The following is a 21,630-nucleotide window of genomic DNA, read 5'->3' as shown; positions in this document are numbered from 1 at the left end:
AAGAGGATGGATGGATGGAGGGATGGATGATGCAATACCAGCTGTCTCACACAAAATTGTAAAGTGTATTTCAGGATAACATAAGAAGAAGAATACTTTAAATTGAAAGTTAACTCAACTTGAATTCTTTGAGCAGATCTAGATGCCAAAGGTCAGAGATCAAAGGCCCTTCCTCATTGCAGCATGCCAGGAGAAACTACAGCTTGTAAGGTTATGCTGCCCCTCTCAGTTCCAGAAGAACCGTGAGCTCGCTACATACGCTGCCACTGTCAGGTGGTCTGTATGTTCTAACAGACCCCTAAAGCTCCTTTTATAAGTGGTGGGCCCAGAAATATATGTGCTAAATATTAGATAGCAAAGTTAAGATGCCGCTTTAAAAACCATCACAGACAGTTTTTAATTATCAATAAGCCATAAAAGCATGAAAGATACAAAGTCCCAAAGTAAATCAATATTTCCTATACACACCTTTGCACTGTGTTTGAATTACAGTTTTGATTTTATCTTTTTATCTTGATTTTTCTAGCTTGTTTTCCATGTAACTCTTGCTAATATATGTATTATGGTAGCAGAATTAGCTGTAATGGTAATGGTGGTAATAGTAATGAAGGGGATCTCTGAGCCTGCTGCAGTGTTGTTACTGTATTAGACCACAGTATAGTTGGAGACTCCAGTGTGCACAGAAAGAAAGTCATGTTTCTATCTGCTAGCGCTCCGAGTGCAGGGCTCAGGCAGGTGCACTGTCCTGTGACTGGGGGAGGACAGAAGCAGCTGTCCATCAGGCTGCTGTCTTCTCCTGGCTGGACAGCTGCGCAGTGTCACCAGCTGTCTAACCTCCAGGAACCTTAGTGCACACTATGGCGAGAGCCGCTCCACAGGTCCACTTACAGGTTTGATAGAGCTTCCGTATAACACACACACACACACACACACACACACACACACACACACACACACACACACACACACACACACACACACACACACACCTCTCCTATCTTTCACTTACCTTCACTACACACAGCTGGCAGGCTGACCAACTCTGCGATCCGTAAAAGTGGACGCAGAGGACTTGTCGCAAAGTCACGGCTTTGTGTCCCTTATGGAGGATTAACGAAAGCTGCTCAAATGCTGAATGTGACGCGTATTTACCGCTCCGACTTCTTTTAGTATCCTGCAGGCTGAACCGGACATTTACTTCCTGGACCTGGCGTCCTGACGTGTGTGCGTTCCACGCTGGCAGCGCCGACGTCACTGGCCAGGTGGCAACTGATGACGACTGCGCATAATTGTTTTTTTATTTTTTATTTCATTTTGAACGAAAACACAAGTAAAACGATTCAAACGCAGAGTCCGTGGGAGGAGATTAATTTTGAGGAATAACACTGGTTTCAAAAACAAAGTTTATTTCAACTTAATTAAAAAATTAATCAAAGTAACAAGTAAATCATTTTAACATTGTAATTCATTTAGTTATTTTTTTTTAATTTTTATGATTTTTTGATATGTGGCTTTATTATTCCGTTGACCTTTCTCACTTTGAGCTTCGGGACTCACTCACTTATAGTCACTCACGGGACTATTGAGATGAAACTCCGCCCATGCAGAGTGGTTGTCCCAGAAGATGAATCCGGTTTCATGGCAACTATAAAGGATGATTTTTTCAAAGAAATTTTCGATATATTATCATATTCAGTTGACTTTGTTCAGTAGGATCAATATATATATATATATATATATATATATATATATATATATATATATATATATATATATATATATATATATATATATATATATATATATATATATATATATATATATATATATATATATATATAAAGAGAGAGAGAGAGAGAGAGAGAGAGAGAGAACTCTAATAAATCATACTTTTTCCCCTTGTTTCAGGATATTAGACATGTATCAAGTGAAAATCAGCACAAACGTGATGCAGGTCCAACATATCCTCCAATCCGAAAATCAGTATCAGTCATTTGTTCAAAAATGAGCACACCTACATACATCCATATAAAAACAGCTTTGTCCAGCCATTGTTAGTATTCTTCTATCTGCCGGTGGTACATGCCGTGCAGAGGCCTGTCCTTTCATGATGTTCCTGTTCTTCCTCCTCTTCTTTCTCAGGTTTCTGCTGCCTGAGTTATTGACTGAGCATGTGCTCATTTGTCACCATCTTCCTGATGCATTCATGGATCTTTGTTGTTTCATTTAGGACAGTAGCTGTGACACTCACTAGTCCTCGGCCTCCTTCCTTCTACTTAGTATTCAGTCTCAGGGTGCTGGATTTGGGGTGAAACCCTCCATGCATCGGAAGGAGCTTTCTTGTCCCGATATCAGTGGCGTCTATCTTCTCCTTTGGCCAGCTTTTATCCCAGCATCGTATCTGATGATTGTCAGGGCGTAGATGTTGATTGCCTGGGTCTTGTTTTTCCCCCCATTCAGCTGACTCTTCAGGACTTGTCTTACTCTCTGCAGGTACTTGGTGGTTGCAGCTTTCCTAGCGACCTCTTCATGGTTCCCATTTGCCTGTGGGATTCCAAGGTACTTGTAGCTGTTTTCAGTGTCTGCAGTGTCGCCTTCTGGTATCAAAATCCTCTAATTTCTGACTACTTTTCCTCTCTTAGTTACCATCTAACTACACTTCTCCAGTTGGAATGACATACCGATATCATTGCTGTAGATCCTGGTGGTGTGGATCAGTGAATCAATATCTCGTTCACTCCTGGCATACAGCTTGACGTCATCCATGTACAGAAGGTGGCTGATGGTTGCTCTATTCTGTAGTTGGTATCTGTAGCCAGTCTTGTTAATTATCTGGGTGAGGAAGGTTCAGAACACTATGCAGAACAGCAGTGGGGACAGAGCATCTCCTTGGTAAATCCTGTACTTGATGGTGACCTGTGAAGTCGGCCTCTAGTGTTGTTCTCCACATCCCCATTGAGTTCCTGATGAAGGGTCCTCTTGATCTTGTATGGTTCTATGTATTCCAGGATATGACATATGACAGTGACACTCTTTCTTGGATGTCTGCCACTGTGAAGGTGAAAAAAAAGGAAAAAATGAAAACTAACTGGAACTGTATTGTGTGTTTACAATACAAACTAAAATGAACTGAAATTATAGATAAAATGCCCTTCTTTTTCATGTTTTTCAGATTATTTAAAAACTTTGTGGATTGATATGAAATACATTTTTCCAGTCTAGCACTTTTAGCTGGGAGTGCCATGCGGCCATGTGTGTGTGTCTGCTCACTGCACTAGTCTGCAAAATAATGGCAACAGCTAAAGTTGGGAAAAAATGTACCCATATGGGGTTTCTTTGAGTACGATAGTGAGACAGATAGAAGCAAGTGTCACTGGAACACTTCGGGAAAAACTACCAACCTCAAAGTCCACATGATGGCTACGGAAACCCCTCTGAACTGCAAGCAAAATCGCTGTCTGCATGTTGTGTTGCACCAAGCACCTTTGCTGTGCCAAGAGGTGCTCTGGTGTAGGTTCCTCTGGCTAGTCTTTTTCTTTTCTTTTCTTTATTTGTTTCTTTATTTACATGTTAATAGCATGACCTAACAACACCAGAACAACACACAAAAAACCCAACAAACAGCACCTGAAAGAGAAGAACACATGAACAAACAACACACACTCTTGTTCTGTTGCTCCTGTGTGTTTGTATGTTTTTGTTTGTCATAAAACAGACTTATAATGAGGGTGAGAAGCTGCAACAACAAGCCCTGGAGCCAGAGACAGACAGAGGAAGCCTCAGGAAACCCAGGTCACCCACAGCGCCCCCAAAACACTAAAGACCCAAGACCACACATAATAACTGCACAGCTAACCCTGAAGGAGGAGGGAGGTCCCAGCTGGTGTCCCTGTGGCCAAAGGGTAAGATCCCCAGAAAACCAGCAACTATGGGCAGCCGACCCACCAGAGGCCGGCCATCCCAGCACGAGCCATCCCCGCAGCCACCCTGGAATGCAGTAGTCAGCCTGACCCCCGAAGCACTAAAAAGTCCCCGCCCTGGGTGGGGTGCAGGAAACCCGGGTGTAGAAAGAGCCACCAGCCCCCAATGTGTGAGTTCATGAGCTGTAAAAAAATGAGTATGACTGTATGAAAACTAGAGTGCTATTAAAATTGAGGGGATGGATGCAAAATGAGCACTTGACTGTCACTGCTGTCTGCCCCTCAATTTTATCTGCACCTTGGACATCGAGGGTTTTGGGGGGAGATGTCTAAGGTGCAGATAAAATTGCGGGGCAGACAGCAGTAACGAGGTGAGTGAGGCCACTTCAGTAGTCCCACTGCCCAGCTTCTGGGAAACATACTGCCCCCCCAGTGCCCTATGTGTATAGTGATGTGTTGTGAGCTGCGATATCTATAGTGTAATTAAAAAGAAGGGGTGGGTCGCCATGTGGTTACGACCCTAGCAGGGCCTGCTGTGACTTTGTGACCCACTGGGTCTCCAGCCTTAGGTGCCACCCCTTTTGGTACAGCTGACTCAACTCAGCAATTAAGCTCAAGTACTTAAGGCCAGAGACGAGCGCTCCAGGGAGAGTGATTACTAGAAAGCGCTTTGTGCTTGTGAACTGTGTGTTGCAACTGCTTACTCCTGCTCAGTGGAGAGGAGGGTGTTTGGGGGATTGAGGCCTCTTACCGTGCCTCGTTGATTCAGTGACTAATTCCTGGGCTGTTTTACCTGTTTGTTTGTTTTAAGGTGATAGCAGCTTGTCTGTCTCTTTTTGTTAAAGCATTAATAAAAAACTTTTAATTGAAAATTTTACTTCCATGTCTAATTTGTCAACCTGGTCACTTTTTTTACTTCCCCAAACCCCCCTTGACTCTTTAGGGGAACGTAACAGTGAGCAAAGCCACATTAATGGCCCTATCCACTGTGGTCCGTAACCCCCCCCTCCCATTCCTGATATGAATGGAAAAAAAGGGGGGGATGTCATGGACCACAGTCTGTGTTCCTGTGTCTCTCTTGGTCCTTTGTCTCATGTCTTGTGTTTAGTTTTACTTCCCACTGTTCCCTGTGTGTTTTTAGGTTTCCATTTAGTCATGTTTAGAGTCCTCTGTGTGCCAGCCTTCCTATATTTCTAGTCTACATTGTGTCATGTTTGGTTTCTTCCTGTTTTATTTTGACAGTCCCTTGTCCCATGTACTTTGTGTTTAATTTTGCTTCTTTTGTCCATTGGTGTTATACTGTTCTCCCTGGATGTTTCCACTCTCCTCTTGTTACCTCATGTAGATATATATTCTCTGTGACAGCTTTGTTATTGGACTTCTGTGCAAACCTCAGTTTGTCCATAACAAACACCATGTTGGAACATAAGGATGAACATAAGTATGTAGCACCAGGACACCCTAGATCACAGGTCAATGATCGATTTTGTACTTGTATCATCAGATCTGCGGCTGGTCTGGACACTCGAGTGAAGAGCTGAGCTGTCAACTGATCACCATCTGGTGGTGAGTTGGATCAGGTGGTGGGGGTGCTGGACAGACCGGGTGCACCTAAACATATAGTGAGAGTGTGCTGGGAATGCCTGACAGAGGCCCCAGTCCATGAGCTCTTCAAGTCCCACCTCTGGCAGAACTTCAAGAGCATTCCAAGGAAAGCTGTGGACACTGAGTCCGAATGGACCACGTTCCACACCTCTATTGATGAGGCTGCTGCTCAGAGCTGCGGCTGCAAGGTGGTTGGTGCCTGTCGTGGTGATAATCCCTGAACCAGATGGTGGTCACCGAGGGTGAAAGGAGCCATCAAGCTGAAGAAGGAGTCCTATTGGGCTTGGTTAGCCTGTCGAACTCCAGAGGCAGCTGATGTGCACCAGCAGGCCAAGGAGAACATGGCTCAGGTGGTGGTTGATGCAAAAACTTGGCCGTGGATGCAGAGTCTGGGGACGAGGGGGGTGACTTGCCCATCACTGGGGGTGAGGTCACTGAGGTGGTTAAACAACTCCTTGGTTGGAGGGCCCCTGGGGTGGACGAGATTCGCCCTGAGTTCCTGAAGGCTCTGGATGTTGTAGATCAGTCTTGGTTGACACGCCTCTGCAATGTTGTGTGGAGATCTGGGACAGTGCTACTGGATCCTAGGGATGCAGTCAGACTGCCGAACCATTCCACCCCTATAGACTGCTGAATAGTCTTATGAATTATCATAGTCTGAATGACAATAAAGCTGAGTCTGAGTCTCTGAGTCCGAGTCTACTAATTGGAAGGTTGGTGGTTTGATTCCTGGTTACTCTGCCCTTTGGATACTGAACCCAGAACTGCTCTCCAATCACCTGTCAGGGGATGAATGTGTGTGAATGTTACCTAGTAAACACTTAGCTGTAGAAGTAAGTGAAAGTAAAAAAGTAAAAAAGTGCTGTATAAGAACCAGTCCATTTACCATTTACATACCTGTCCAGGAGAAAGAGAGCAGTCGAGGGCTTGGAGCCATAGGGGTGTAACTGACATTTTGGCAAAAATTGACATATATATATATATATATATATATATATATATATATATATATATATATATATATATATATATATATATATATCGAATGAAAGCTCTTGCTGTGCTCTATCTACTGTCAAAATTACAGAAGTAAAATATTAATAGAAATAGAGTTATTAAACAAAAACAAAAAGACTTATCTCTGAATGCACACGAGAAGTTGGTGCCAAAAGGGCATAAGTGCATTTACAACAAAAGACAAGATAATTGTTCATTGTGCCATAAATTTATAAAAATGGAACATGCATATAAAAATTAAAATCAGCATACAAAGTAAGAGCAAACTATTGTCATTTTTTGTTTTGGCTGTCCTGTAAAGTTGGTGAAATGTCACTTAATAGCTCCAAACCCTCGCAGTGCACTTTTTAACCAGATTGTTTAACACAGTCTTAGAGAGTGAGAGGATGCCCGAGTAATGGAGACGTGTACTGGTACCATCCTGCCATTTTCTTACACTTATGCAATTCAGGGTCACAGGCAGGCTGGAGCCTATCCTTGACTGTCTTTGTGGATCCAGAGAAAGCAGATGTCTGTGAATGAGATGGAGACAGGTGTAACTGAAGCTGCACGGAGCAGAGGCAGTGAAGGTAGATGAGTTAAATACATGGGGTCAACCATCCAAAGCAATAAATCTACAACTCTTCAACTATTACAACTATGATACACTGGTTAAAACACAACTAAGAGACATTAACAACTCTAAGCAGTTCTTGTGAGCAGAGGAGCTGCAAAAGGGACAGCACTGCATGTTTACAGTGTTTATGGTAGCACCAGGTCACCTGTAGCACCAGTCACCAGCCAAGCTTCCAGAGGGGTCTCTTCTCCTCAGCTGTGGCCAGTGTCCTACCAAGCCACCACAGCTGATTCGTCACGGCCGCTGGCCACCCGGCCGGCTCCCAGAGCTGCTCTGTCTCTGCCACTGGCCATCTGGCCAGCAACCTCTGTTGGTTGCCTGGCCGACCCCCAGCACTGTTTTGCTCCCTCTTTGTAGCCCCTTGGCCGAGCCAACCTCTAGAAGTGCTTCTGTATTTTTGGACTCTGATGTGTAAACTCTGCTTAACTGGATTTAAAATCCACTAGGCTTTCTGATCTGTCCTAAACTTGAGTTCATTTAGGCAAACTTGAAAATAAGACCAAAAGCAACATTTACTCATCTATGATTTTCATCTATGTCAACATACAAATCCTTCAAATTTTTGTTTTAAGAGATGATGGCCTCTGATCCATCTATGAGCCACACTGCTGTTACTGTATTCATCTTAAAAATATCTTGCTAGAAAAAGATTAAACCTTAATCCTGGTTGCAGACACAATTAATAAAGACACTCATTTGTTAGCACCCACCCAAATAATCCAAATGCCCACCCAACAATGACATCTCTGAGGGAACAATTGGTTTTCCTGACCAGCTTTTTGAATGTGGGAGAATAACAATAGAAAATTGTTGCGGCCAGATGACTGCGGTGGATGATTTCTGAAACATGGAGAGGCAACCCATTAACTTGTGTTCACTGGGATGTGCTGGAACACACGTGCCCCCAACTCATAACTTGCAGGACTTAACCTCTTAAAATTCAACACTATACCAGCCAACCACTTAGGGCTAAGGTTACGGTTAGAATACATAACCGCATACATGCAGTCTGTTATGTGAATACCAGCTGTAAAGTTCTACTGATGTCCAGTTGGGTATCCAATATACAACCCCAATTCACAAAAAGTCGGGATGCTGTGTAAAATGTAAATGAAAACAGACCGCAATGATTTGCAAAACTAATAACCCATTTTTTTATTCACATATAGAAAATGTATTTATTCACAACAGAAAATCGTAACTGTAAATGTACAAATTTAAGAAAAGTAAGAGTTCATTTTGAATTTGATGGCAGGAACACATCTTAAAGGTGGGACGTGGCCATGTTTACCACTGTGTAGCATCCACTCTTCTTTTAACAACAGGCTGTCGATATCTGGGAAATGAGGAGACCAGTTGCTGGACTTTTGGGAAAAGAATGATGTCCCATTCTTGTCTGATGAAGGATTATTAGTCAACAGTCCTGAGTCTTCTTTGTCATATTTTTGGTTTCACAATGAGCCAGTGTTTTCAGCTGGTGAATGGCCTGGACTGCAGACAGGCCAATTTAGCACTACCGTGAAGCCATGCTGTTGAAATGCAGTTTAGCATCGTCTTTCTGAAATATGCAAAGCCTTCCCTTAAAAATACATTCTGGATGGGAGCCTGTGTTGCTCTAAAAGCTGTATAGACCTGTCAGCATTGATGGTGCCTTTCCAGATGTGAAAACTACCAATTCCATAGGTACTAATGCACCCTCATGTTATCAGAGCTGCAGGCTTTTGAAATGAGCCCTCATAATGATCTGGACGATCCATCTCCTCCTTAGTCTGGAGGACACAACATCACAACATTTTGATTTGTCTGACCACAGACCAGTCTGTTTAGTCTTTTTAAATGAGCTCTTACCCAGAGAAGAATACAACATTTTGGATCATGTTCACATATGACTTCTTCTTTGTGTGATTGAGTTTTAACCTGCATTGGTGGCTAGAATGACTGACTGTGTTCACAGACAATGATTTCTGGAAGCGTTCCTGAGCCCATGCAGTGATTTCCATTACAGAGTCATGCCTGCCGTTTTTATGCACTGCTCCTGAGGGTCCAAAGGTCACAAGTATCCAATATTAATTTTTGGCCTCGACTCTTGTGCGCAGAAATTTCTCTGGGTTTCCAGAATCTTTTGAGGATATGAAGTATGGTAGATGTTGAGACATTTAAAGTAATTGTATGTTGAAGAACATCTTTCTGAAAAATTTCCACAATTTGTGGCCATAGTTTTTACAGATTAGTGAACCTCTGGCCTCTTTACATCTGAGGAACTCTGTCTCTCCAAGATGCTCTTTTTATACCCAATCATGTTACTGCTGCCAATTAACCTAAATAGTTGAAAAATGTTCTTTATAGTACCACTTACTTTTCCAGCCTTCTGTTGTGTTGTGGCCATCAAATTGAAAATGAGCTAATATTTGTCTTAAAATTGTGCACTTTCTTAGTTCAAACATTTAATACGTTTTCTATTTTGGAGCATAGCCTAGTTGTCATACATAATGAGGTGGCATACATTCCTTTCAAGATTTTAGCAGTATATATATATACACATCATGCTCCTGTTGGAAACTTACAGGAACTGGAGCATAAACCATAAAGCCAAGTTTTATGGACAGTGTTCACATCCACATTTTCACTACATGAAAAAAATGCAGCTTAAACATTAATTTTTGTCTCCAGCAAACAACTAGCAGCAAAACAGTTAAAGGTTTGCACAAGTTTGCAGCAATGCACAACTAAGTCATGCTGCAACTCACTGTGGTGGTCAAATGCACACAGTGCTTCTGTATTCATGTATAATGTGACCAAGGTAACTCAGTTGTTTAACTCAAGTTTGTTGCAACAGAATTTTGAAACTGACTTTTTTCCAACTTATTTTGTAGCATTTTATGACCCTCCCTCAAGCATCATCAGACAAATCAGTGCTCATATTGATTTACTGATTCCTTTAAACCAACCCAAAATGTTGCTTGTGTCACAAATATCCTTGAAGTCAATGTGTTGCCTGTACTATGTGTGAGATGTGAGGCAAAAGTTCTGGGATAAGACCTGTGCAAAAAGGTAAGTATCATTTTCTGCCATTCACAGTACACAATCAATGAGCAACAATGTAAAAGTGGAATTCCACTGTAATGTCCTGAGGCACTTGATGGAGACGGAGAACACTCAGATCAAACAACCTGAAATGTTGCGTGCCAACATGCCACTGAATCCTTTTTGGTCACATCAAACACAGCCTTCACTCACCACGTGCACCACTCATCAAAGGTGCCTTCCTGCAACAGTCGGGTTGGAGAAACACTGTTTGGATTAATTTGAACTGTGATCGGCCGCACGCTGCAGAAGCACAAGTACAACAGGTGGAATGGGATCTCTATGGAATAATCTAAAAATAGCAGTTGCTTTGGAGGCCATCTGGTTAAACAGGAGATACTTTTGAATGGCAGGCAAGCCAAACGAAAGTCAGGTAAGAATTTTAATTCCCAAGAACTTTTTGATCTTATATGTAACATAATAGTGGTAGAGTAGCTATCATTAGCCTCTCCAAAATCAACAAATGATTATTTCCTTGAATCTGACAGTGTTAACAAAAGTTTACAGCATCTGTGCAATGATCCCACTCATTGTCTCTCTTCAGAGGCCTGAGAAGCTTAATTCTTCTTCTAACAGGCATAAAGTGTCTTTGCCTTCACTGCCCTTTGTGTTTGTCACAGTTCGTCACAGTCTAGTAAACCACTCCAAGGACCTTCTTCATGTGCTCGTACACCACATAGGAGATGCTGACAGCAGGAATTACTTTGAGGAAGTTGGGTGTGATGCCTCGGTACAGGCCTGGCACACCTTCGTGAGATATGATGTATTTGAACTGACCCACCATGGTCAGCTTGGGTTTGCCCTCAGTGATAGCTGAAAGAAAGAAGGAGAACAATGGAAGTTACAGAAGCTCATATATGGAAAAGGTCTGTTACTAAATCATTCCAATGATTTGGTTCATTTAAAGTGCATAAAATCTATAATTTACAGCACATCTCACCCTGTGCCTGCATGCGAGTCCGGATCAGAGCGAGGGGATATGATGCCAGCTGGCCACAGGTGCTGGAGACAGTACCACACCCCAGCAGGACCAAAACTCCTGGGTCTGCTGAATTGACACAGTACCTCTGGAGCCAGGCATTCTTCAGGGTCTTAATTGAGCATGATCAGTGAAACACGTTAAGAAACTAATAAAGGAGAGCAGTGAAAATTAAAATTATAAGAAGGAAGAGCAAAAGACACATGAGAAATTAACTGAAACATATACACTGACACCCACTTTGTAAGGTACACCCTTCACCTGCTCATTAATGCAAATATCTAATCAGCCAGTCATATGGCAGAAACTTAATGCATTTAGGCATGCGGACATATTTAAGATGATCTGCTGAAGTTCAGAATTGGGAAGAAGGGTCATTTAAGTGACTCCGGGTTTATCCCAGAGCAGCCTCCAGGCTGGGGTGAAAGCCGCTCTAGCTTTGGCCACTTCCTGATGAGGTCTCTAAATATTTGAATCCGCTGCCCCTGAAAAGATAGTTTTCTCTTACAAGTAATCTTGCGAAAGATGGAGTCAAAGACATGTCCGTGGTAGATCCTTAGGATCAGATGACTTGGAGGCTCATCATCTCCTGGACGCTTCCTCAGTGCCCTGTGAGCCCGGTCAAAAATAAGCTTTTCCTCCAACTCCAAAACTTCTTTTAGTAGACTGGCTGTGAATTCCCCAGTAGTCTAAAAAAAACCCTAAAATTCACTTTTATTCCCCATTTTTCTAAAGAAATCAACAAACCTTATGATTCTGTTGCTCTGGAGTACTCACTCTTTAACCATCACTTATTTAAAAATTCACAAATGAATACACAGAGAGTGTAGACAAAGCCATATGTACCTCATACACAGCCAAGTCGATGCCAGCATATGGAATGATGCCCATTGTATTAGGCAGGTATCCCCTGTAGAATGCTCGGATGCCTTCTGTCTTCAGAATCTGTCCGGCACAGTCAACCATACCTGAGTACTGTCCTGTGTTCCTTAATGTAAGGCGAGTTTTCAGCACCTATCAAGCATAGAGAACAGGAGAAAAAATAGACAAATTCAAATGTAATAACATGAGTGACTAGATCTTATATAGCGGTTTTCTACTCTGTCTGAGCACTCAAATAACGTATACAACATGCTTACAATTACCCATTGATATGAGCACTTCCATGATTAAGTAAGCTAAGTGCTTATATTTTCTAACATTCATACTCCAACGCTTGCATCAGAGAGCAACTTGGGGTTAAGTATCTTGCCCAAGGATACATTGACATGCAGCCTGGAGTAGCCAGGAATCGAACCACTGACCTTTCGATCATTAGGTGACCTGCTCTACCTCCTGAGCTACAGCCACCCCACGAATGGAAATAGTAGCAAGAGATTCTTTTTCAGTGAGACAAAGAAGGCAGAACTGGTCTTTGTTTTCTTCAGTGGACACTTTCTAATCCTTCCATTTTCGACTACTGATGCAGTTTTTATTTACAGTAGCAGCAGACTAAAAAATGCTAATAACACACACCAATATTTTTCTCTTAAGTTTCAAAAACTTCACCAGTGTCAGAGACAAAGTCACTTCATTATATTCATTTAATTTTCTCAATCTTAATTTTGGCAAAACCAAAATTAATCTCTAGGAAGGTCAGTCACCTCATGGGTTCATCATCCACAAAGAATTGAATTGAATTCTTTATAGTTAGCACAAATTCACAACAACAGTCACCTAAATAATAACTAGTGATTGAATGCAGACTGGGGTATAAACAGAGTAAAAAGAGGTGAATGATAAGAAACTCTCAGTGCATTATGGGACCCCCCCCCCACCCCCCAGCAGATTAGGCCTAGCATAACTAAGGGATGTTTCAGGGTCACCTGATCCAGCCCTAACTATAAGCTTGATCAAAAAGGAAAGTTTTAAGCCTAATCTTAAAAATAGAGAGGGTGTCTGTCTCCTGAATCCAAGCTGGGAGCTGGTTCCACAGAAGAGGGGCCTGAAAGCTGAAGGCTCTGCCTCCCATTCTACTCTTAAGTATCCTAGGAACCACAAGTAAGCCAGCAGGCTGAGAGCGAAGTGCTCTGTTGGGGTGATATGGGACTATGAGGTCTTTGAGATAAGATGGAGCCTGATTATTCAAGACCTTGTAGGTGAGGAGAAGGATTTTAAATTCTATTCTAGATTTAACAGGGAGCCAATGAAGAGAAGCCAATATGGGAGAAATCTGCTCTCTCTTTCTAGTCCCTGTCAGTACTCTAGCTGCAGCATTTTGGATCAGCTGAAGGCTTTTCAGGGAGCTTTTAGGACAGCCTGATAATAATGAATTACAATAGTCCGGCCTAGAAGTAATAAATGCATGAATGAGCTTTTCAGCATCACTCTGAGAAAGGATGTTTCTAATTTTAGAAATATTGCGCAAATGCAAAAAGCGGTCCTACATATTTGTTTAATATGTGCATTGAAGGACATATCCTGGTCAAAAATGACTCCAAGATTTCTCACAGTGTTACTGGAGGCCAAAGTAATGCCATCCAGAGTAAGTATCTGGTTAGACACCATGTTTCTAAGATTTGTGGGGCCGAGAACAAGAACTTCAGTTTTATCTGAATTTAGAAGCAGGAAATTAGAGGTCATCCAGGCCTTAATATCTTTAAGACATTCCTGCAGTTTAACTAATTGATGTGTGTCATCTGGCTTCATTGATAGGTAAAGCTGAGTATCATCTGCATAACAATGAAAATTGATGCAGTGCTTTCTAATAATACTGCCTAAGGGAAGCATGTATAATGTAAATAAAATTGGTCCTAGCACAGAACCCTGTGGAACTCCATAATTAACCTTAGTGTGTGAAGAAGACTCCCCATTTACATGAACAAATTGGAGTCTATGAGATAAATATGATTCAAACCACTGCAGTACAGTACCTTTAATACCTATAGTATGCTCTAATCTCTGTAATAAAATGTTATGGTCAACAGTATCAAAGCTGCACTGAGGTCCAACAGGACAAGAACAGAGATGAGTCCACTGTCAGAGGCTGTAAGAAGATCATTGGTAACCTTCACTAATGCTGTTTCTGTACTGTGATGAATTCTGAAACCTGACTGAAACTCTTCAAATAAACCGTTCCTCTGCAGATGATCAGTTAGCTGTTTTACAACTACTCTTTCAAGAGTCTTTGAGAGAAAAGGAAGGTTGGAGATTGGCCTATAATTAGCTAAGGCAGCTGGGTCAAGTGATGGCTTTTTAAGTAGAGGTTTAATTACAGCCACCTTGAAGGCCTGTGGTACATAGCCAACTAATAAAGACTGATTGATCATATTTAAGATTGAAGCATCAATAATTGGAAAGACTTCTTTGAACAGTCTAGTAGGAATGGGATCTAATAAACATGTTGCTGGTTTGGAGGAAGTAACTATTGAAGTTAACTCTGAAAGATCAACTGGAGCAAAGAGTCTAAACAAATACCAGCAGTGCTGAAAGCAGCCGAACATGAAGATCAATCTTTGAGATGGTTATGAATAATTTTTTCTCTAATGTCTAAAATTTTATTTGTAAAGAAATCCATGAAGTCACTACTAGTTAACGTGAAAGGAATACTCGGCTCTACAGAGCTCTGACTCTTTGTCAGCCTGGCTACAGTGCTGAAAACAAACCTGGGGTTGTTCTTATTTTCTTCAATTAATGATGAATAGTAAGATGTCCTAGCTTTACGGAGGGCTTTTTTATAGAGCAACAAACTCTTTTTCCAGGCTAAATGAGCATCTTCTAATTTAGTGAGACGCCATTCCCTCTCCAGCTTTCGGGTTATCTGCTTTAAGCTGTGCGTTTGTGAATTATACCACGGAGTCAGGCACTTCTGATTTGAAGCTTTCCTTTTCAGAGGAGCCACAGTATCCAAAGTTATACACAGTGAGGATGTAAAACTGGAAGGAACTGGAATTGGAGGACTTAATTACTGAAGCTAGTTTGGAGAGATCAAAAGGAGACAGTGTAAATAAACAGAAGTTATTTAAGTCGCTGTACTTAATGATATTTCTGTGGGAAGGCTGTGAATTTGTTTTTCTTGAACAAAATAACAAAGGAAGAATTACTTGCTTAAATTTAGTAACAGCACTTTCAAATCTACACTAATGGAATGTATTCCCCAGTGCTGTATCGCCCCTTATTGTGAATTTAAAGGTTACATACATTTTGAGAAAAACCAAGTCTAGAAGTGAATTAAATGTAGTGTTGACTTGGAACTTGGAACATTAAATACACACTCTCGTCTGCTCATGTCTGTTACTGTAATTGACTTTACGCAGGCACTACTCATTCCTCCCCAGCCTCACTTTGATTTGTCCAGAATTAAAGTGAGGCTAGGCAGCTAATAAAAGAGGCTGGTGATCCACATCATCAGGAGAAACATTAAAGACACTTCAGGAGGAAATGATTGATAAATCAACACAAATTTCAAACTCACCTCCATTGGATAGATGATAGTCTGGGCAGTAGCTCCTGCCAGAGAGCCAGCAATGAACCTCTCTTGCACCCTTAAATTGCCCCCCTCTTTATTATCTCGGATCAGCCATTTGATCTGGAGTAGGAAGAGTGAGGAGCAGGAGGAGAGGAAAGCACAAGCAATGGAAGATTTCAAGAGGGCACAGAAGAGTGGACATCATGTTTTCCCAGTGTAAACCAGTTTACAATTACTACTCTTTCTACCATGAGTTAAGTAAACGCAGAACAGAAGAAATATTTCCACTTTCTCATTGATTGATTGGGTAAACTGACCTGTTCATAGGCCATAAACTTAATGGCAGATTCAGGGGCAATTTTGAGGATGTTAATACCATTTCCCCTCCAGAGTGAAGAGACACCTCCCTCCTGCACCATCCCCCTCAGGCCGAACCACAGATTAATCTCTCGAGCCGTGGAGCCGTGTACCTGCACACCCAAATACTGACAGGTAAGTTGATTTTCACCTGTGCTTATATTTAAAGATGAAAACAAAAACACTGTTGTAACACAAAGATGGTTAGTGTTCATATCCAACCCCAGCTGGGTAAATGAGAAAAAGTAAAATACAAAGTATTACCTCTGTAGATCTAGATGTTGCATCAATTAAAATGTTCTGATGTTTTTCTCCTGTGATGAGGTAATACTAAAGATTCATTCTTGTTTGCTGATTTGGACCAGAGTTAACATCTTTGCTTTGTATACTTGTGCCAGCTACAAATTTTCTGAAGTAAGAAATGAGCACTCATCTGAACCTGTATTTAATTCCACCTGATCAATGTAATCAATGTTTAGGTGCATCATGTCTGTCCAGCATCCTCCCCCGCCACCTGATCCAACTCACCACCAGCTGGTGATCAGTTGACAGCTCAGCTCCTCTCTTCACCTGAGTGTCCGGAACATATGATTACAAAATCAGTTATATTACTGTGACCTAGGGTGTCCTGGTGCACTTGTGGACATCCTCATGTTTGAACATGGTGTTTGTAATGGACAAACTGTGGTTTGCACAGAAGTTCAGTAACAAGACACCATTTGGGTTCAGATCGGGCAGGCCGTGCCTCCCAATCACGCCCCTCCAGGTCTCACTGTCATTGCCTCTGTAAACATTGAAGTCTCCCAGTCGGACGATGGAGTCACTGGATGGAGCACCTCGCACAGCGACTCCAAGAAGGGTGGGTACTCTGAACTGTCATTTGGTGCATAAATGCAAACAACAGTCAGGACCCATTCACCCAACCCAAAGGGGCAGGGAAGCAACCCTCTCAGCCATGGTGAGAACTCCACCGTACAGGCAGTAAGCTAAGGGGATACAAGAATACCCACCCCAGCTCACCGCCTCTCACCGAGGGCAACTCCAGACTGGAACAGAGTCCAGCCCCTCTCCAGGAGACTGGGTCCAGAGCCCAGGCCATGCGTTGAGGTGAGCCTGACTATATCTTGGTGGTATCACTCAACCTCACGCACTAGCTCAGGCTCCTTAACCACCAGAGAGGTGACATTCCATGTCCCGATAGCCAGTCTTGATAGCCGGGGATCAGTCCACCAGGGCCTCCACCCTTGGCCACCACCCAACACATATTGCACCCAACCCCTACAACACCTCCTGTGGGTGGGGCCTACAGGAGGGTGGGGCCATGTCTCCTCTTTGCCTTGCGCCCAGCCAGGCACCACAGGCCACCAGATGATCTCCCTCGAGCTGCTTCCCCAGGCCACATACCAACCACCTACCCAAATTTCCCATCATGTGGTTTATTGGTCAGGGTCCTGGGCTGTTGACCCAGCGCTTTGTGTTTGTTTTTTGATATTCAGTTTTATGTGTTATGTTGTTTTCTTAGGTTAGGTTCCTGGTTTGATTCCTGGCTTATGTTTTGGTTGTGGGTTATTTTTGTGGTTAATGTTTACCCTCTGTCCTTCAGTCAAGTTCTTGTGTCTTAGTCCTGGTCGGTGTTTCCACTTCCTGTTTTATTTTGGTATGTTCTGGTCCTTGTGCTTTGGGTTTAGTTTTGCTTCCCTCTGGTCTCATTAGTGTGATTGAGTTCACCTGTTTTCCCTCTCAGCTGTTTCCCATTGTCTCATTACCCAGTGTGTATATAATGTCTGTGTTCTTGTTAGTTCCTTGTCAGGTCGTTGTTTATGTCCTTTCTGTGTGCATCGTGGTTCATGTCAAGTAGTCACAGTAAGCCAAATCACGTTATGTTTTGTTTTGGAGTTTGTTTGTGCTGCTGGTTCCTGACCAGCTCCTCCTACATCCACTAATAAAGCTTACATTTTAAGTAAAGCCTCAGGTGCCCTGCATGTGGGTCCTCTGCCTGCCACAGTGGTACATGACATTATTCCATTTCCGCTAGATAATATCAGTGCAGCGTATGAATGTCAGTGTGAAACTTGTGTGCTACATTACATTCACTTTGTTAAACTGTTGCAGCTGTTAATACTGCAGTTTACTTTTTGTTTTTCTTGTCTTGTCTGCTTTTACAATTAGGATCAGGATCTGAATGCACTGTTGTACCAAACACATCTGCACCTCCAAGATGAGCTCTATGAACTCTCTAGTCTCCGCACACACAGACATGTGCACACACGTGCATACACACACACAGACATCAATACTTATATCTAACAAATGACAAAAATATAAGAGATCACAGGAATATAATACAATAGCCTAAATAGCTCTCACTCCTGCTTGAAAGACAAAGAATAAAATGAGTTTTAAGACATATTTTAAAAAACATGCAGAGTGGAGGTGACCTAACATGAGGGGCAGCTCATCCCATTACAGAACCCTGTGGAACTCCACATAGGAGCAGTACAGAGGACGAAGATGAACCTCCAAAACTGACTCTAAAGCTTCTCTTTGACAAGTATGACCTAAACCACTCCAAAGGTAATAAAAGCACAAAAATATTTTCTGTATTGGCAGTAATGTATGAATTGCTCTACTTTGCTAAGAAGCAAAACAAATCCTGTTTATCTTGCTCACCTTAGACAATATTTCAGGAAATGTGTACATGTGATCATTGTTATACTTGGTAAGTCATTTAACTGTTTACATGTTGTAGAGTTGTTGCATGTTACCTTATATGTGGTGCTTATCTTGGCTGCAGCTGCATGGCAGCATAGCTAGAATCAATGAAAATATTTATGCTTTTTTAAACAGCTTCTGAAATGCCACAGTGTGATCCTGACTGGATGCTATCGTTACACTTCAGGTACACGTCTGTTACATGCTCCAGGCTGCAGAGCTGCTGAAACTTAGCTAATGCAAACAAAACCTTTATGCTCTTGTTTTAGGGAAACCAGCTTATGAAATGCAGTTTGATCCTGACAGGGTACCATCATTACAACTCAGACACACAGAGGTCGTGGCTACCTGTCACCAGTATGAGCAGAGGACAGACACACTTCAAGCTCCTGCACCTGCTGCCACACTTGTAATGAAAAATTGTGCCATAATAAAAGGCAGAAAACCACTTCATGTCTGAATGACTTTTATTTTTAAGATTCAGAGTACAGTTTAGTGCAACTACAAGCTTTATAAGTGTGTATGCAGTGCTCAGTGGATTTTAAGAACATGGGACTTTTAATGACTGGGTATGTCAATAATAACATTGGTTTTATGGAAGTTACACAGAGCTCCTTGAAAGGCACTCTGCAAGAGGTCCACTGATATGTGTCTGTGGTTCTTTTGAGGGTTGTATACAGTAAACTTGTATTGGTGGTAGGACAGCGAGAAGACCCACCTGCAGGAAGACTTTGAGACGGTCCAGTGGAGCCGTTCCTGTCCGGGACACCGCCCCGGCCATAGCTCCAGCAACCAGCTGCCTCCACACCAAACCCGATTGCCGCTCCTGCTCTGAAAACTCATCAGGCACTGTCAAGTGTTCCCCAATGTCAATCATCTAAAACAACATTGGAAAGGCCAAAGCTGTTTCTTGGTTGACCCTTGAGTTTGCTTGTTCTACTTGCCAAAACTAAAGATCACAGAACCTGCATCTGCTGCAGAATGGATGAAAACGGTATTTCATAGTTCAGCTTAGTTATGCCTTGTCAAATAGTGCTGCTTGTGTTATCATTAGCATGAAACTATAAATACTGTCAGGATGTTAATATTAATATTTATTACAAGTAAAAGAAACCATTGGCTCACATGTGAGTGCTTCCAGTGGTGGACAATCTCCTCCATGTTGTGCAAAGGGTTAAAGAGGAAGTGATCACGCCATTCATTCCAGTCAATAGTCATGGTGCCATCCCTGTCCATGCTGGGGGAGAGAGAGAGTTAGGGCCCATTCCTGCCCAAACAGCACTGGACAACAAAATCCCATCTCTTCCAGCACCATTACAGCAGCTGCACCTTGTGTGCTTGTGTAACCCACATTTAAATAGGGCTTTAATAAAAAATGCCCTTGACCCTCATAAACACTAAAAATGCTTTTGGTTTAACAGTTATGTTTTATTTATGGTCGATTTTTGTTATAATCAGTAGCTGAAAGGAAAAAAACACATGCATCGCTTTAGCCAATGGGCTGCTGCCTAGTGGCGCATTGCCCCGCCCACCACTTCCTTCGCGGGGGGCGGGCTTTCCTCTGTCTTTCCGGCTGCGACTCCGATGCTGAGCGAGCTGTTAAGGAAAAGGGAGACGGAGATTCATTGAAAAAAGAGCACAAAAAGCGATATATAGTAAGTAGTTAGCAACGTTACCAATGCTAAGCATGATTTTGTGCATATAAACTGCTGGAGTGATGCATTGAGCTCACGAATGTTAACTCGATCGGTTCTCTCTGTATTTCTGGTTGTAGAGAGTCAGAGGTCGGAGGCGGCGCCATTTTGTGTTGCGCTGTCCTCTCGTGAGATCGGTGAGCAAATTATTTTACTTGTTCCTGGCTTATTTGCAATTTTTGAGTTCAGTGTGAGTAAAGTATTTTAAAATTTATCAAAGAAAAAGGTTTACAATAGTAAGTTCTGTTTTTTATTAAGAATGTGATTGAGATTGTAAATATTTAATCTTTTGAGCCTGAGGAAACAGTTAAAACCCATGCTACGGTTATTGCATTTTGCACTAATTCATTTTAAATTGTATACATGGTTAATGTTACTTTTGCTAACAAATTGTGAATTGTGGTTAATGAAAACTCATTGTACTTCATGACGCTGTCGTTGACAGGTCAGGTTTTTTTTTCTTTTCCTTGATTTGTTTTATTTGTGATGTGATGGCGAGCCAATCCCACAGACGAACCAGACAACTTCTTCCCGTGCTGCCCTGCACAGTGCGGTAGGCCAGCTGCGACAAGGATCTCTGCCACACCATTCTGCACCTGCTGTCCTCTTTCACACACACACACATACACTGACGTTCCCCTGGACTTCTAGACGCTTTAAGGACTTCTACAGACCCAGCACACTCCCACAGGCAGGAAGCGGACCTGGTATGGACAGATTGGAAACACCCCTCCAAAATAAGGTTCTGTTGCATACAGCTGGTGAGATCGAAGCAGTGTGATATTTGTTATTGGAATGGTTTTGTTTTGAACTAAAGCCTAAGTTGTGAATTTAGAAGGGTGCACCCGGGAAAATTTTGAAAGTGACTGTGATTGTAAAATAAGATTACTGGTACCGAAGAGAAACTTTTATTTAAAATTTATTTTATTTGTTACAATATATTTTCTTTAAAATACACAAGCCGGCAACTTTTCAAAACCATAACCTGTGTTCGAGTCTCATTCTTTTCACACCTCCTTCCTGTGGCCGAACCTTCTGGCCCAAATCAATTAAGCTTCCTTACCTTAAGTCTTGGAAGGAAAATCCTGAGGTGAGATTTCTCTATAAGTAACTTAGGTGGTTACAATTGGCGAGCCAGCCAGCCAGGAGGAGATATTGTGAACTGCATGAGACTCATTTTGTTAAACATTTCAGAAATA

The 21,630-nt window shown here is 42.1% G+C and overlaps 2 protein-coding genes across 4 annotated transcripts in view; both read right to left on the bottom strand.

Annotated features, from left to right (window-relative positions):
* The window catches only part of pdxdc1 (pyridoxal-dependent decarboxylase domain containing 1), a 52,615-nt gene extending 51,408 nt beyond the window's left edge, over window positions 1-1,207 (bottom strand). For both annotated transcript variants that reach the window (XM_030725573.1, XM_030725574.1), the window contains exon 1: window positions 1,010-1,207. The gene's annotated coding sequence lies outside the window, so the exon portion shown is untranslated. The remainder of the gene's footprint in view (window positions 1-1,009) is intronic.
* A 7,081-nt stretch (window positions 1,208-8,288) lies between these two features.
* The window catches only part of LOC115777595 (calcium-binding mitochondrial carrier protein SCaMC-3-like), a 33,658-nt gene continuing 20,316 nt past the window's right edge, over window positions 8,289-21,630 (bottom strand). Inside the window, exons 4-11 of one of the 2 annotated variants that reach the window (XM_030725504.1) lie at window positions 19,863-19,974; window positions 19,456-19,614; window positions 15,986-16,138; window positions 15,675-15,788; window positions 12,068-12,235; window positions 11,183-11,333; window positions 10,824-11,055; window positions 8,289-10,772 (exon numbers count right to left, since the gene is read on the bottom strand). In XM_030725504.1, the coding sequence (XP_030581364.1) occupies window positions 10,874-11,055; window positions 11,183-11,333; window positions 12,068-12,235; window positions 15,675-15,788; window positions 15,986-16,138; window positions 19,456-19,614; window positions 19,863-19,974 (1,039 nt within the window). In that variant the 3' untranslated portion in view covers window positions 8,289-10,772; window positions 10,824-10,873. The remainder of the gene's footprint in view (window positions 10,773-10,823; window positions 11,056-11,182; window positions 11,334-12,067; window positions 12,236-15,674; window positions 15,789-15,985; window positions 16,139-19,455; window positions 19,615-19,862; window positions 19,975-21,630) is intronic. The other variant, XM_030725505.1, reaches the window with a different exon arrangement.

Source organism: Archocentrus centrarchus, unplaced genomic scaffold (assembly GCF_007364275.1).
Source record: "Archocentrus centrarchus isolate MPI-CPG fArcCen1 unplaced genomic scaffold, fArcCen1 scaffold_58_ctg1, whole genome shotgun sequence".
Taxonomy (NCBI): domain Eukaryota; kingdom Metazoa; phylum Chordata; class Actinopteri; order Cichliformes; family Cichlidae; genus Archocentrus; species Archocentrus centrarchus.
This window is presented reverse-complemented; position numbering and strand designations above follow the sequence as displayed.